Below are 17,659 nucleotides of genomic sequence, written 5' to 3'. Positions count from 1 at the left end.
GCTTTCTTCGAGAAGTACAGCTGAAGTATACCGTTTTTTTCCAGAGGGTGACCACTCTATCGTGATATTAAGCAGGGTTGTGAATTGTATGATGGATTGTGAATTGTATGGTCGCATGATGACTATTTTTAGCGCTGTATTGACTATTGACTCTTAACGCCAGGCATTTATGTGGGTTTATTTTCCTTGAAGATTTTTTTTAAACACATGCAAAAAAAGGCACAATGACAATTTGTTGGTAGACATTGCCGTACATGAACCAGCGACAACAGACACAGTTAATGATCACATTTAACAGATAGGACTCCTCGTCACGAGCAAAGGTTCCGGTCCAGCAAACATGCTCGTTCCAGCACGATAAGCACAAGGTGTGCCCCACACACATATACACACACAAAACGGTATCGACGGTAAAAAAGATACATAAAGAATTTTTTTGTTTCCAAGTTTACGTTTAGCAGCCAGGGTAGACAGCGATGCACAATAAAAGGTACGGGTACAAGAGACGCCAGATTCCTGAGTCACTGATGCTTGCTGGAGCGAGCCGTAGAAGACAAGTCTCATGTAACACCTGGAAGTCCCGGGGTGACACCTGGAAGATGCAGTGCGGGTAGGCCGGCAGGGGGCGCGCGGTACCCGGTCCCAGCCAGCCTGGCGCTCGGGCCGTACGAGGAGGCAGCGGGAGGGCTGAAGGCACACAACACACAGGACAACAACAGTGCCGGCTTTACTTCTTCTTCCCAGACTTGATCCATACTCGAATGAACTCTGTAAAACGAACATTGAAGGGACTGTTAGACATTCGCAGGAGATATTACCTATTCACCACTCTCTCAACAGTCAAAGTGTCTCACTGTCGTCTGTCTCCACTAGAAGAATCTCTTTAACCTACTAGACAAGAAAGATACTGCGTTTCTTTCACCTCGCGGAAACTGTGCTAGGTCATGTTCTTCTTCATCCCTTCACTGTCTCGTTATGTTTATCTGTCGTGCTCTCTTTTTTTTTTTTTTTTTTAGCCTATTGTACCATAGTTCTGTTCATCAGACAGGTGTATCTATTAGTCCTCCCTCACACATATCGTTTCCACTCAACAATCATACTGTTTTTCTCACCCCTAGACTAGCGAAACTCGTTATCTGCCACTCTCCACCCTAGTTAAACGCATTTTCTTTATTCTTTTTTTTTTTTTTTTTAACCTTCTACTATCGCAAGCAGCCTGGTTTCCATTCATTTGCTACTTTCATCTCCTCATTTTTGTTTCATCTCACCGTTATTGTCCTCCTCTCGTCAAACCCTGGGAGGGGAGGTATTATTCATCTACGAATTTCTTTCCCCTCCTCCCCAGTCTAGATTCCACTAATCATCCACTACCCCTCTTTCCTATTGTCACGTGACACTAACCCTCGTAGTTGATCTTGCCGTCCTTGTCCATATCCGCTTCTTTCATCATATCAGTTAGCTCCTTGTCTGTCAGCGGCTCGCCAAGATTCTTCATGGCGTTCTGGAGCTCCTTGACGTCGATGAATCCGTCGCCATTTTGGTCGAAGACCCTGAAGGCCATGCGGACTGCCTTCTCTTGCTCGGCGGGGTCCTCCGCCTTCCTCATCTCCTCCTGCATAAAGGCCTTGAACTCCTTGTACTCAATCTTCCCGTTCCCTGAAACAAAAATAATATATATGACTTACTCCCTTGGTTACCAAAAAAACAAAAAAAAAAGAAAAGAAAATTCAAGATGCTATAATAGTAGCAGTCTAGACATAACTTGGGCTGAATATACACAGTCCATCTTTTCTAATCTGTACTATTAACCATTCCACAAAATCTTTATTATTGTTTTCTTTTTAAATTGTTCAAAACAAAGCTATAAATGTATTACAAAAAAAAGGCTTTTACACTAAAGTGTCTCAATGATTTAGTATGCAGCCTTCCTCCATTAGACATCGTCAGTAAGATTTTGTAACATGAGACTAGCGGGTATTCCTGTAGTCCTGCAATGTTGCTTTTATGGCTGTTTCCAATCATCTTGATTAAACCCATCTTTTAAACGATTATTCGGCCTCGGCAACAACAATCCGATGGAGAGAGACTATTCTGAAGATCAGCTAAGAAACAAGAATCTCAGTAATACAAATGTCGTTCAGTCATTTTCATTGACTTTGGACAACAATAACGATCTGAATGTTTTGGCAACATCTGTGTCTTCTAGTCCCTTGACTGTTTAAAAAAAAGTTTTCTGACGAACTGACTGTTTTTGTCCAGCTCCTTGATGATCTGTTGTACATCGGCCTCCGACACATTCATGCCCAGACAGCGCAAGACCTTGCCCAGTTCTCCCGCGCAGATAGTGTTGTCATGATTCCTATCGAACGACCTGAAAAGCTCGCGGATCTCTGCACACAAACAAAAATACAGGACATGCAATATTGAATAATTGCAGTCAAGGGACCGCGAAACTGACTCACCAAAATGCATCAAATAAGGAAAAAAAATTGATAGGCATGAAAATACAATGATGACGAGCTGACGCATTCGACCATTTTGGAAAGGGTCCAGGGTCAGGTAATGTCAACGGGCCGCCATCATCGCGACAAACCTGATGAATCAGAAATGTCAAAGCTTGATGTCATTAACAAAAAAGCTCACTTGTTTGTTATTTTGTTAAAATGATTATGCAAGGAAGGGATAATAATTGATTTAAATGTTGTTTTAGGCTTATTAAGCTAGAACCTCACTCACAGCGCAAAAACGAGTGTTTTGACGAGGTGGTTGAACTCTTGTAATCTCGAAACGGGTATAAATGCTTTCCCAAAGTGTTAATTTGTTTCTCTTGCCAAAGCTGGCTTTTTGAGCTGCAATGAAGCTTGACATAAACCTGATTATCGTTCGCTTCGAAAAATGTTGTGATGGTGAGAATGCCCGTTTCTTTTGTGTGACTGAGTCAAAGTGTTCCTTGTGATTAACTGAGCATTTGGCGAACATGCATAATAGTATAGACTTGTTAAAGATGCATCTTCCGTGTGCTGCTTAACTTCCATATCATTTTACTATTTTGCAGCGACCAACACATTGTGAGTTTGATGACAAAGATCAAAATTATACATGTTTTTTTAATAAGCTGTGTTGGTTCAGTGGTGTATGCTTTATTTGTGTTTGTACTTACACAGCTACGTATCACGTTTTCATTATTATACAGTTTTATTTCTTGTTGAAGTTCGTGTATTTCTAATGGCTCAAGCCAGCTTTGTTGTATATTTTACGTAGCCTCAGTTAGGGGCAAAGAGGAACTAAATTGTGCCGCATTAAATTTTAACAAAACAAAACAAAACCAAAAAACTGGGTTCAGTCTTGCTTTACAATGAGCAGGGAAGCCTGGGTGAATGGAGTCACTTTCTGTTCAATTTGCAAGCAGCATTTAATGAGTTCACTTGCTGAATATATTGACAGTGAACTTTCTGCCTCCAAAAGGGATTGAAATGTACATTTATTCTGCTTGCCTCCCCTCCTCTCTTCCTTTATTTTTCTTTCTCTCTCTTGAACTTGCAGCCATATGCTCCTCGAGGAGTAAAAAGGACCAAACTAAACTCTCTTGAACCGGAGTTGCTATATTTGTTACTCGACTTTATCAATAAAAAATGATTTATATATATATACACACACACATTGTAGTTATTGAAAGACATCTACAGCTCTACAACCTATAGTAAGAAAAAAAAAGATAAACTGAAAGGCTGAAACTGATTCTTGGCAGGAGAATTAGCAGTCAACTGTGAGAAACTGAAGTATAAATAGAACCTCTTCGGAGGTCGGAGGCGTATATACAAGAATTCATAAAAGAACAGGCATTTATCTATAAATAGAATCTCTTGAAAGGTCAGAGAGGCAAAAATAAAAGACGGGAGGAGTGAACAGTTGTTCTTGCTTTTATTTTTATAGCTCGTGGTAGGGAGGGGTGAGCAGTGCATGGAGCACGAAAACAAACATTTTCTGGGTAATTTCGCTAACCGGTTACTTTTTCGTGCAGTGTAAGGAGGTGGAGGTCAGACGGGCGGGGGGGTGGAAAGAAAGACAAACTGAGCACCACCGCGTAGTTACCGTTCCTGTCGATTGTCAAACCGGTTGTCGGTCCTGGCTACACAAACACACGAGAAACACGCATAACTAGGTCGAATATTTTTGTGTAGAGATGGTAGCAAAGATTTTGTGGCTTTAATCAAGAGAAATCAGAAAGATTTGGTTGCGGCTGCTGGACTTAAAATTTGTCTCTCGAGGCAGGACAGCTGATGATGTCACCGTCGTGATGGCGACCGCAGGAGACAGGCCGCAAGTCACCGTTTTGATAACTGCCACAGGAGACTGCAAGTTTTTACCTCTTCCGAGTCCCGCTAATAAAAGTTTCATCTTCCAGTGACCAACCTCAGTGCTGGTTCCACGCCCTCACGCAAACACAAAAAACTAATTACATTTACCGACACCTTATCACTCAATCCACCAAAAATTGTGTCGAGGGAGGAAATCATAATCAAATTGGCACAACTATACCATCGGCCGGAAAAATAACCTCTCTGACAACCGAAGCTTCTGAATAATAGACGAGAAGGAAGATAACTTCACGCTGAAAGTCATATTATCGGCCATCTTCATGAGAGTAGTCGATAAGCGATACAGCAAAAGCCATCTTTACATTAGGGAATACTAAAAGGGGTGAATTTACAGGTCAAACAAAAATCTTTGCTAGCAAACAAGAAAGGGATTTAAAACTGTGTACAACGTTTGAAGAGGTGTGGTGGGAGTGAATTGTGCTAGACTGTATAAATCAGGTGTCGGTTGAAAAAGAGTTCATACAATATAAAAAGTAGTGGGAACGAGTGCGGGGTAGTTTTGATACTTGTATGTGTGTCCTCTCAAGTAGCGTGAGACGGGAGGATAAAAGAGACCCCATAGCGACAAATAATAACTAAAACAATATGTTGGTTTTCTATGGTGCTTCACTCATGCCGAAAACCACATTACGGTGTATGAATGTGTGTGTGCATACACAAGATTAAACATTCCCCATACTTCGGGATTTCTATATCAGGCACCGCCAATTATCATCGCTGATCGCCAGCTGAAATGCCGCAACAAAAACATTTTAAAGACCAACGATACTTTCGCTTTCTCCAGAAACAGCCCTCGCTATGACGTCACTGAATTTTGGGGGAAACCATCTGTTTGGGAAGATGCGCGTGGACACACTGCCAACAGATGCTGAAAGTAGTGCATAAAAAACCCATAAAGTAGGCGCATTGCAAGAGAACAGTACTTGATGGCAAGACTGCTGAATATACAGTATATGAAGTCTTCGTACACTAGTTGGATTGTTTCCAGTTGGAAGAAAGCTAAACGATTGGAAAGGCCGGTAATGCAGAGAGACTTGCGATGCATAGCGTGGAGAATAGAATACCAGTTGGAGAAAGACTGTGCTCTTGTGTCTAGATGATGATGATGATGATGATGATGGTGACATAGCACAGCATTATACTAAGAAACAATTATGTCTACCCTGCTTTAATAATGCCAACTGTCAATACAAAAACCGGTCCTGAAACAGGTTACATTTATTATTAGTGCTGCCTGCTAAGGACTTCATGGATGTGCAGTCTCTCCCCGCCCACCACCTCACTTTCAGTCGTTTTTGTGACGAGGGAATAATTGTCAAGCGTCCTCTTTTATTTCTGGGCAATACAACTGCACGCTTCACTGCCTGCAAGCCCGTCAGCTTGGAACGTTCATGAATAGAGGATGCTGTTACCTCCATTTCCGATTCTGTTTTATATTGATAGCTGTCTGTAAAGACTCCTTCCACAAGTTGGGAATTGGAAAAGAATCACGTGGTCAGTCAACAGATGACACCCTTTCACGCTTGCTTTTTTTTTTTTTTTACTCGATTGTCCACGAGACAATAGATGAATACAGCGACCTCGACCCATGGAGCCAGGAACACTTCACAAACATGCTGTACACGTGTCAACAGACATGGCACACCCGGCACAAAGCTGTGGGTATGTGTGTACAGGGAAGGAGAACTTTAATAATCGGAAAAAATTGGCATGGGCCGATATTATAGTGTCAGAGTTAGCGCTCATTAGTCTGAAAGGCTCGACAACACTTCCTTACTTTGTCTGGAAGTGTCTACACACCTTGCGGCAAAGTGCATGAGCAGGTGATCATCGTGATGTCAGGACCTGCACAGGTAGTTTCTGACATCCTCACCTTGCTTTACCTAGCATTCCTCAGCATGTCTATTCTACACTCCAACTGTTGAGAGAGACAGAGATGCACATTGCATGCGTCACTCACACAAGAGCTTGTATGAAAATGTTTTCGTGCCCAAGAAAGCCAGACAGAGGATTCTGAAGTTCCTCGGTAAAAGGTCATGCAACTGTGCCATTCACAGAGAGACCCTGAGTGTTATAACTCATTCACACATCTGCTTGCCAATTCCCTCTTCACCTTTTGTGCAAGACATGACCATAAACAAAAGGAAATTCTCGAAAACTTATTCGCAATTCAAAAGCCGACATCACAGTCATATTATATAAGAAGGTTAAAGGTTATACAATTTTTCTTTTAAAAAATCAGACAATATTTTAGGAGACATATGTCAAAAAATTATATTTAAATACTCCATAAATATTTTTACTGGAACATTCGTTATTTCTATCAGACAAAACCTTGTCTCTATCACAGCACAGCTCACACAGGAGACAGTAAAGTTGCATGGAATGGTGCGAATTAACTAAATTAACTCGTCGTGAATGGTTACCACTGGCAACAAAAAGCGACTGCGAGGCAGGAAACGCCCTTGAAATAAGCGGAATGTAAATGGATCCGTTTGCTCGTTAGAGACCTTTGTGGGTTCTTTTATTTGTAACTAATCGATGACTTTCAAAACAAGAATGCAAGAGGCCCGCCATGCTTTCCGGGCAGATGCGCGCGCACGTATTGGCAGGAAGCAGACGACCCGAAGGAAATGTTTCTCCAGGGATTGTTCACGGTAAACCACAATCAGACCGTGCCTTGCGGTCCCTTCCTTTCATGCCGAGAGGAACGATTGGTTAGGTGAGAAACTGTTGTTCTCCCTTAGTGTTCTTTAATCTTTTATTTTCTTCGATAGGTGTGAAAGAAAGATGGAACCACGACAACAATGTCAGGACGAGCAACAGACGATTTTACGGTATTTTAAGTCACTGTCGTAAAATGAAAAATGCTATTAATAATCTTTTCATGCACGAATGCACAGTTTCACGCCTGGTAAACAAATTAATCTGAGAAACGTGGACAGACACACTTTTCAAATGATTCTTGCTTCCACACCGAGAGAGAGGGGGATAACGATACCTGGTTTGTCTGCGACTAATGTCGAACAGCATTCATTGTTCACGATATTAAGAGAGACAGAGAGAGAGAGATTGAGACAAAGATAAATGACTGAAAAGAAAAGAAAATGAGATGAAGGAATTACCTCGTGTGCTGCGCACAAAGCCCACATCGTTTTCGTCCACCAATACGTTAGCAGAACGTGTCGCCATGTCGGGTACCGTCAGTCACACTCCGCAGCAGTGACGTCGCACGAGCGTTCACTTTATACCTTTACTGTTCATTCAGTGCGCGTGCTGTTGATAGATTTTTTTTTTTTTTTTTTGGTGTCACTCCAGTGCTTCCATTGTTTTCATTCAGATAGTTGTCAGGTGGCGTGTTCCCTGTGCCACGTTCAGAAGGAACCACTTTACTCTTCCTTCTCCGGGTGCGCAGAAGCTTCAAAGCTGCAATGTTTGAATCTCCTCGAAAACAAAGAATGAACCTCTCAGTTCTGGAGGCAAGTATGGTCCCTCAAATCAGGGTGGGCTGAGGGAGTTTGAGTGATTTGCATAAAGCTACCAATCATGCACCCAGTCTGCAACCAGTGAACAGGTTTTCCAAGCAAACCGTCGCGCACTCCAAATTACACGTAGACAACGCTAGAAAGAGTCAAACAGGAGAGAGAAATTGTTATCGACCTTTTAAAAAAAAAAAATTACTTTGCTTGCATTAACTGCTCATACTCTTATGTTGGTCAATATTTCCTACCCACTTCAAGTCTTGTTGCTCTTTCGTTAAAGGCTCCTAATGGAAGAGAAAATTAGACTACTTGTCATCGAACGACGAGGAATGGCACAATCGAATGATGCCAACGAACGCGGGTCAATGTCTCTCCGTGACAATACTTTTAGTTCTAGTTTTAACCTTCATCTAATCGATGCTTCGACGGATACCTGCACGACGACAACTAAGATAACTTCCAGACAACGAGTGCTTTTGTTGCCGACAATCTCCTCCACTAGATGGTCCCTCCCGTTACGAAAGTTCCCTCGCTTTTGTCACCAGGTGTCGAATGCTGGTCGGACGCCTGCTGCAGCCTCCCAGAGCGATCTGGTCGCAGTCCCGGCAGATATTTGTGCACGTCTGTTGGTGATAAGCCCGGCAAGTGAATAACCGCGGTGGGCATTACCGTTAAGTAGGGCACCTGTCAGGTGAAGGTGCAGCTAAACGGCTTGCAGTCTTGCTTGCCCTAGCCTGCACTAGGCGCTACACAAAAATAAAGCCACTACATCTGTTTTCATGAAAAGATGGAGTTACCAAACAGGCTGAACCGCTTCAGAGAAATACAGCTTTTTTAAATCGAGTTTACAAAAATAACTGTCTTCCAAACACATTTTTATATTAACTGCTCTTAGACTCTCTCTTTCTCCCCATTTTACAAATTTGAGGACGTAGTTCCCTATACCTGGGCCTGAAAACCAATGTCTTATTTTAATTTTCTCTACGCAGTATTTTTCCGTCTTCTCTTTTAGTCTTATTCTTTCTATTCAATCATTTGATCTCGTCTGTTATTTCTGATTCTGACCGAACTGTATAGTGTTTTTTATCATCAAACAGTCAGTTAAAAATTGTTGCAAACATTTATATGCATAGGATGTGATAATTTTTCTCTTTCTGGCGAGGACCAAGTCAGAGTACTAAATGTTAATCCATAGAGAGTTGAAGATATCTAGATTATAGGAATTTCTTGCAAATTATTGAACCTCTAAGCAGTGCTATTCCTTGACATGTCATTCCAGCAAGAAACATTACCATGAAAACTGTATTGCTGAACATTCATTTAAAAAACCATATCCGGTATGTCCGGTCCTCCTTAAAAAATAAAAAAAAAAACTCGTATACTAAAGAAGAATTTCCGTCGGAATTTGTAAGTTTCAGTAGACCTGTTAAAAAAATCCTGTGGGCCTACTTCAAATCACCTGTGGACCTGTGTAACGAACCTGTTACAAACCACCGATAACAAACATTATGTGAGCCTGTAACAAGAGCTCCTATGAACTTGTAACATCTCTTAGCAACCTCTGACGTAACAAGCTACCTGTAACACAGCTCCTGTGGACTTACTCCTCGGCGTATAAACGAACCCTGTCAACCGTGTCACGCTCTCTGTCAGCACGCCCGTTGGTGCTCGCACAACGAGCAAAACTGCGGAAATTCTGACACTGACGGCAGCGTAAATAGCTGGGGGGGAAGTGACGCAGCGATGACGTCATCACTTGTGCTCGTCCTCCATCTGTCCATGATCCTGGTCCTGTGGGTTGACGAGCTTGAGAATCCAGCAGTGACTGTCATATCAGGGGCGTGTCCAAGGCGCCCCGGTGGTACCCTGCCCTTTTGTGGCCTTGTGCTTGCACTTTGTTTGTCCCGCCCGCTTTTGATGGGCATGCCAGCGCGCTGGCGCCTGTTGTCTGCGGAATTGGTGGACAAGCAGCAGGTGGCGCCACCTATGGCGCACTAGGCGTCGCTCGGGGAGCTACGTCGCCACAAACAGAAGCTTGTCACCGACTCTGTTGACCAACTCGGGTGTGTAAGACAAGCTGCGGGTAGCGACTTTCGGCGCAGTCTCTATACGATTGCTGCCGTGATCAAAGAAACTCTTTTTCACACCCTCACACACCACACACACGACACGTACAAATCTGTATATTGTCATCCGCTCGTTAAACAGTTTTAAACATTTTTGTTGCGTTTGGCAATGCTTCATTAGTTTGTGACAATGGTCCCGCCCTACAGAGCCAGCCTGTTCTCCACCCACCCAGCTGCCACCATCCCCCACTACCACGTTCCCCAATGCAGCAGGCAATTAACTCGCGATATTACAATGTGGGTGGAGGTATGGAGCTACAGGTGTGCTGTGAAGACCATCTCCGCCTCTCTACATGTCCTGTGTGACAGCGAATCGAACTGCAGGGGAAGTGCTGCCTGTACAAATGCACTAAACAATCGGTTTTTGCGATCGATTCATGGAACGCTGAAGAAAAACAAGAGAGAGAAAAACAATGATTTTCAATGAAGCTGTTATTCGTAGAGTATGCATTTCACAATACCTGTAAAAGTTATGAGATATTTGTAGAAACATTATCACGCCCAGAATGAGGCAAACATGAACCTTAGGGGCCGTGTTTGTGAAGCAAGGGTAAGTCGTAACCCAGTGGCAAAATAGAAGAATAAATAACAAACTTCTTGTCTGCAATGTTACTAGGCACTAGAAGATTCTCCGTGTTATTTGTTTGTTTGTTTGTTTGTTTGTTTGTTTGTTTGTTTGTTTCTTTGTTTGTTTGTTTGTTTGTTTGTATAATTCGCTGCCAGAGAAACACTTGCGGAAGAGATTCTAATTATAGAAAAAAAGTTCTGCAAAGACCCCAACAAATCTGTAAAATACCAATCAAACTTAGAAATGTGTTTCTGACATATTGGTCTCATTACTCTTTCTTTGTTTGAACATGAAACAATTTTTTTCACTCATTCATCACCTAGACCACTAATACCGGGCTCGGTAGGTTCTTCCAGACCAGAGGATAAGCAAAGTAGAGATTACAGTGTTAACTGCTTCGCCAGCACACGAGACACCCGAAAGTGAAGGAGTCTGAAGAAGTTGCAACATTGTTTTATATGCTTTTTCAGCAGGGGCGGCTGCGCTACGGTGATTTATTCTATCTCAGTAAGTGTCCATCTCAGAAAGTGCCATATCGAGAAAGACAATAAGTGTGGCTAAGGCGAGATCCGAACCCACAAACTACCATCTTGTCTTTATGACAAGCGATTGCGACTGAGTCACATGAACCAGTGAGAAAAACGTAGCACATGAAGTATGATAATAAAAAAAGTTTAAAAAAAACAACCAAAGAGGTAGCACTGGAAATAGTGAATAAACGGGAATAGACCCTCACACCAGGGGTCATAACTGTGGACGCAAACTTTCAGAACCGCCTCCGAGTTTACGCTACTTCGGTTCCATGGCAACACCGGTCGTGGCGCGTGCTCGGCACGTGGATTCACAGAGACGAAGAACTTCTACAGCAGGCCGTAAATGTCTTCAGAATTACTACTTTTTAAATCAGGTTTATAAGGCATTGTAATAGTACACTGCATTCAGTGTTTTCGTGGTCAAGATAAGATGGGACCTGGACTTACAGGGTCACAAGCTTCCATCCGACATGATCACCTGCTTAGCTCCACTTCCCATCCATAGTTACGATCCTCGGAGCACTGATTTCTACACACCCTGTCGGAAAAGAAGGAAAATATAAAAACATATGTAACTTTCCTTTTTTTCAACAGGTGTGAGCGTTTCGATTGAGGAAATGCGGGCAAACGGCAAAGAATTAGGAGCTTAGGACATCGTGAGAGTACAGTCGATGGTGCTGGAGAGTGCCAGCCATTGGCAAGTGCCCATTTTGAGAAACACGCAACGAAAATGTCGACCGACGATTTACTGGGTGTAGGGTGCGTCTCCGGTGCTCAGACTACAGTTGTTTGTTTACCGTGGGCACGGTCTTCACAGTCAGTTGTGTGCATTTGCTCAATTGTCACACCAGCTGTGTGTGTTTAAAAGAACAATCAGCTAGTGGGCTAGCTGGAGGGGTGAGAAAAGAAAAAAAAACTAAATGAAGTGGGGAGAAAAGAAAGGTAGTCAAATGTGGTCATGTGACACTTGCTCAGGTCAGACTGAACTCTAACATGCCCACCAGCAGAAATCAAAGCTCACACTGGTCACAATGTACACACAAATATTTCTATAAATTTCAGACAGGACAATAACGATTCACAAACGTTCGTTCATATCGAGCCCTGAACAAGGCACAACCACTGATTGCATGCAGGGTGAGAGACTAGGACTAATTAAGCAATAAACTAATTAGGTTCTCTGCGGTGTCACCAGGCTGAATAGCACGCACTGTGGAGTGGCCTCGAGTGACTATAACTATTGCCAACCCAGTGGTCGCCAGCCTGTACCGTGTCACACCAACGGGAAGCGAGGCCGAGGTATTGTTGGAGGGAGGAATAGTAAGGGGGAAGGCTGGAAGGTAGGAGTGGACAGAGAGAAAGGAAACGGCACGAGCTTGTACAGCATGATGCATGCTGGGAAGTTTGGCGGACGCTGGCACGTCCAGCTTCGTGGTGGTCCCCACGCGACAGTCACAACCGCAGCAGCAGCAACAGCACTTGGTTTATAAATAACAGCGGCGGCGATGCGGCTATCTGAGTCACGCGTGAGATATCTCGGCGGGTACACGTTGCCATGGCGACGCGACAATCGGCCTTGCATTTGTGATCAGCCTTATCGATCCACCCATCGAAGGGAGTGTGATAAACCTGATTTTTATGTAACTTTCAACACGAACATCTTCAGTCTTTCGGAATTATCCTGATAACAACTGTCACTGCTTTTAATAATAGTTTTAATTTAAAAGTGAATTTTTTTCAGAAGGTTAGGCTCTTAAAGTACAATACTTCGATAAAGAGCAGCCAGGGTTAACAAGAGTTTGGAGTCACTTCTGTACAAGCAGCTGTTTCTGTAGCTGCAATCCAACAATAACCATATCAGGGAGGACGTACAAACGAGAATCACAGGTATCTAGGCCTGCAAAGACCTTCTGCAACACGCACCGAGAATCCCTCGTCTTACTTTCCACACCATCTGCATGTGATGTAAGGAGTTGTGCGATACTGTCTGTGTTACTCCTGTACAAGCCAGACCACAGCTCACCAGCTGCAGCCTACACTGCGGGTCCTAGTGCAGGTAACTTGAGACAAAGACGGTCACGGAACGGTAACTATTACCACCAGGCACCAGCGTGCAAACGGAGGTAGAGTCGGGGGAAGGAACTGCGCAGGGCCGTATCATCACATCACAGAGATGCACACACACACGCGGAGAGGTGAGTAGGGATGAACAGAACCAAAATGATGGAGTGATGGAAAGTAAGTGCTGTGTGGAGAAGGAGGCAAGGGGACAGAACTCAGAGGACTGGAGGTTTGAGGGCTCGAACCTTGTCAACACACTACCTTGGGTACAGAACGATCTCACGGATTATCTTACAGTTTTCTCGCCGGCCGAACGCGACCCCACGCTCCAGTCGCTCGTGCAGTAGCTTGCACTCAGCTACCACCAAGTCCACAGATGACCGACACGCAAGACTGCGTTCCACCCACGCTCAACGCCCAAGCTGTGTGACGTCACATCCTTTGCCGCAATCATTCGACTCCTTCCGACCTTACCAGGACTTTGCTGCTGATCATCTCGTGTAGTAGGTGGGAGAAAGAAGCAACAGCACAAAACAGGATTTTACTCGAGAGACTGATCATATTGTAACACTAAATCAATATTCCCCGAGATGTCGTTGAGACTAGAAAAAGGACGAATAATTGATACAATGTCGTCTTACCTATTTATTGAACATCAAAAGTCCATTTTAGAAAAAAAATTTTCAAAATATTATGCATTAGGCTTTGATTAACGGTTTCTTTAAAGGTTCGGCAGGATCTTTAAAACCACACAGGCTGACATCTTTTATGATTTTTTTTTCCAGTTTTGTTGTCGAAGAGGCTGCCATCCTCTTCCAGAAAATAAACCCACAGACAGTTAAAACTTCATAACATTTGACTTGCACTCTTCTTGCTCCTCATAAAGGTCGTCTTTAAAGTTCAGACTTGTTCCCTCGCTGCAGACGACCTGAATCGAGAGGAAGTGCGTTCTTTGAAGAGCGCCATCTGAGCGATTTACAACGTCAGACAGCGAGGAGAGGATGTTGTTGATGACTTCTCTAAAAATGGCGTCCGTGTGTTTCCGTGGTATGACTCAGGGGCAAGGATTTCTAACAACAACCTCGGTAATAGCATCGATAATTGATAATGATGAATGATAGAAGAAGAAGTTAATGTGTTTTTTTCCGTTCCCAGAGCTCTTAAACTTTGAAAACACCCGTCTACCCCTTCAAAGTAAAGAGTGGGGTGTGCGAGACTCTAAAACTTTGATGGTAGTAAAATAACGGTCTTGCAATGTGCTTTTGTTTGTTAAACACAGATGGTTGTGGACAACATGTGCTACAAGGTGGGAAAGAAGACAATATACCTGACCTAAGAAAATAGGACTTCAGGAGGAACTCGAGTCTGTCAGAGCTCACCTCCACCTCAAAGCCTAACATTCTGATGTCAAGGAAACATCCGCTGATTCCTCAGATACCCGACCTCCTCCACCCTCCTCTGAGAGAGAGCAGCATCACTGTCGTGACTGGCGAGGAGGCAGTAGAAGGTGTTGGTGACGTGTGCGATAGGAATGTGTGTGTGCAGACATCAACAGTTATGACAGCCTTGGCCAACTGTGCACCGACTGTGCATCGGGGAAAGTTGCAGGAGTGGCAGTGTATTGGCTAACTACCTGTAGCCAAAGGATCACTCCAATAACCTCATTTGTTCAAGTTTTCTTTGATGCAAAGGAAGGATGCAGAAGTGAAACAAAAATGTAAAACCTGGTAATTGGAGGTAACTTTCACATAAACGAAATGAAACGTCTTCCCCGACCCCCACTCCACTCCACCCCTCCACCTACTATCCCTCCTTCAACCTTTCTTCTGTTCTAGCTCTTATTTATAATATAACATTCTCTCTATAACAATCCGGGCACACACATGAAAGAATACATAAACAATGTACTAACATACCTACACGCACACTTGCACACGCGCGCAAACACACACAAACTAAGAAGTGAGAGAAAAAGATAAGTTTTTATAAACTAATGAAGCAGATGAAGAAGACAAATCAATGGGAACTAAACTGAGCCAGTAATGACAATTAAGTAGAACCATAAGTTGAGATTAAAAGAAGTTTAAAAACAAGAAACGTCAAGATAATTATATTTTAAAGAAGAGAAATAGCAAAAAGCATTTTAAACTATCAATAAAAAAATAGTGACTTTTTTTTAGCTTCCCTCAATTTTTGAACAATCCTTCACTCGCTCGTGCCGTTTTGCCCTTTGACACGAAAAATATAAGAAAACGAGTATGTAAAAAGCTCCTAAGAAGTTCGACTGCGCGGAGATGCTAAACTAATGAAATACAAATTGTCTGAAACGCCCGTAAAATTTCACAAAACCCAGAACAGACCTGACTACACACGGTTAATGAATATTTCACAGAAGCCACAGTAAGGTTGCTTGTCCATTATTAACATGTATCTCGGGTCACCAGACCAGTTTACCCCGAGTTGCAGGTAGAAGTTCTTGGTGTCCTACGAGTGTTTAAAGCTGTTTACCTCTTTGAACCATACTTAGTTCATGTAGGTATTTGCTTTGACCTTAACTTTACCTTTAGTCTTCATTACATGTAAGTTCTAGCAATCTCCTACTGAATGCCATATAGTCTGTAGAGTATTAATGAGAAATAAATAATGTGCATGTTTTATATGTGACTTTATCCCGACACATAAATTTGTGGATTTTTTTATTTTTTATTTTTGTATGTGTGCATTAGTGAATGCTCCCAGGAGGAAACATCGTTTATTGTCGGATTATATTAAAAGACGCTGTTTAAATATTTATTTGCAACAGATTGGGCGTAGTTCGCTTCAAGTTACAATCTAAATACAAATCTTTATAAAAGAAAATATTTTAAAAAGATTATTACAGAAATGGGCTTACCTGTTTCCATGTCTTTCTCCTTCTTCTTGCTCTGGAAAGAAGAAAAAAATATTTAATTAAACGAAATAACACTTACAAAGTGTAGGTACGCTAAGTTGTAGATTTTGTTATTTTTGTGTCTGTTTTTGTTTCGAGGTTGAGCCGTTTAATTTATGTTTAAAGTTCGTTGCGGGCAGTGAAGTATGTGATATGTGATTGTGAAAGCCACAAAGGTATCCAGGGTAAACGGATAGATGGATTGACCTTAATAAATGGACAGAATATGGTAAATGTATGTATGGAGTAAGATCTATGAAGCGTGAAGAGTAAATGATGAAAGATGCGAAAGATCAGCGGATGGTGAGATGGACAGAAGGATTGAGTGACAGAGCGGGACAACCCTGCTTCTCTCTCCTTTTTCCTATTCATCACAGCACTAGGGGAGTGGTAGACCTTAGCGCACGCGCAAGGACGAAAGATCGTGAATGACGTCAGTTTTTAATGAATGCGTGTAGCCATGACGTAAAAGAGAGGTGTGACGTGATAGAGCAGTTCCGGTCTTGGGACGTTGGGAGAGAAATGGCGAGAGGAAGGGAACCTGGACATTTAATTGTGAGTGAAGATATTTCTTGTATTGTTTGAAGTGAAGAGCCATTGCTGCGATATTGTGTCTACAGGGTTTTGTTGAGGAACTGACGAACGTTTACGGTCTGTGTTTGTGTTATTTCAACGTATCAACGGCCAGACTTGTAGTTAAAACATTTTATATACGTAATTTTGTTTTTGTTTAGTAAAAGTAGGTAGTTTTGTTCAGTCAAGTCATTTTGTTTATTTATGTGAAAGAATACGTGTCTGGCCCTGTGTGTTCGAAAAGGAATGAGCGAGAAGCACACTTCGCGGTGTCGTGACACTATTCTTGCCTTCAAACCCGCCCTGTACTCCCACGTCGGCTTTTCCCCCGTTACCAAGATGGCGGATGCTTAGCTTGATGAAGTCCTCCCGTGTAAAGAAGCGTTCGGATTGATCGGTAAGACCGTTGGTCGTGAAGCGCGAGTGTCGTCGACAGATGCACGCCTGTCGTGACAAAAGAAGTGAGCACAGCTCACACCTACGTGAACAACCCGCGGACGGCGAGCAGTGGCGGGATAACCGCGGATTTCACCGCCGCCACGTCATGGGACCTAAGCTCTCGTGATTGAGGACTCTTCTTAGCACCTGCTACTCTGACCGGAACATCGGGTACAACAATCCGGATAATTAGCTTCAAACGGACATTTTTTCAAAAATCTGAACTCGCAAATTAATACCTGACCCTGACATTTTCACCAGCTAGTCGTCAGTGTCGGGAACTAATTTTATTTCGTCTGGACGCGATATTATCTACAAATAATAATATCCAATGTTATATCTCGTTGTTTTCGTGCAATTGTAATAGACCACACAGGAGCACGCATGCGTGCGCGCACGCACACACAGAGGGAAAGGAAAGGTGAGAGAGAGTAGGAGAGAGAGAGGAGAGGGCGCGATCTTACAAGCTCCATCGCAGCCCATTATCTTTATCTCTGAATGCTAAAATGATTTATCGTTTCATCCTCAATTCTATCTCCGGCGTCAAGCCATGCTGCCCAGTCCACGCGC

The 17,659-nt window shown here is 42.9% G+C and overlaps 1 protein-coding gene across 10 annotated transcripts in view; it reads right to left on the bottom strand.

Annotated features, from left to right (window-relative positions):
- Positions 1-159: 159 nt before the first annotated feature.
- LOC112562032 (neo-calmodulin-like) overlaps positions 160-17,659 on the bottom strand; it is a 68,711-nt gene continuing 51,211 nt past the window's right edge. For 5 of the 10 annotated variants that reach the window (XM_025234998.1, XM_025234999.1, XM_025235000.1 and 2 more), the window contains 4 exons: positions 16,043-16,073; positions 2,247-2,390; positions 1,402-1,656; positions 160-768 (listed from right to left, as the gene is read on the bottom strand). In XM_025234998.1, the coding sequence (XP_025090783.1) occupies positions 728-768; positions 1,402-1,656; positions 2,247-2,390; positions 16,043-16,073 (471 nt within the window). In that variant the 3' untranslated portion in view covers positions 160-727. Of the gene's footprint in view, positions 769-1,401; positions 1,657-2,246; positions 3,351-7,504; positions 8,711-9,439; positions 9,586-16,042; positions 16,074-17,659 lie in introns of those variants that run through there. The other 5 variants (XM_025234995.1, XM_025234997.1, XM_025234996.1 and 2 more) reach the window with 5 other exon arrangements.

The sequence above is a fragment of the Pomacea canaliculata genome, linkage group LG4 (assembly GCF_003073045.1).
Source record: "Pomacea canaliculata isolate SZHN2017 linkage group LG4, ASM307304v1, whole genome shotgun sequence".
Classification (NCBI taxonomy): Eukaryota; Metazoa; Mollusca; class Gastropoda; order Architaenioglossa; family Ampullariidae; genus Pomacea; species Pomacea canaliculata.
Note: the sequence above shows the minus strand (reverse complement) of the source record. Positions and strands in the feature narration are given on the sequence as shown.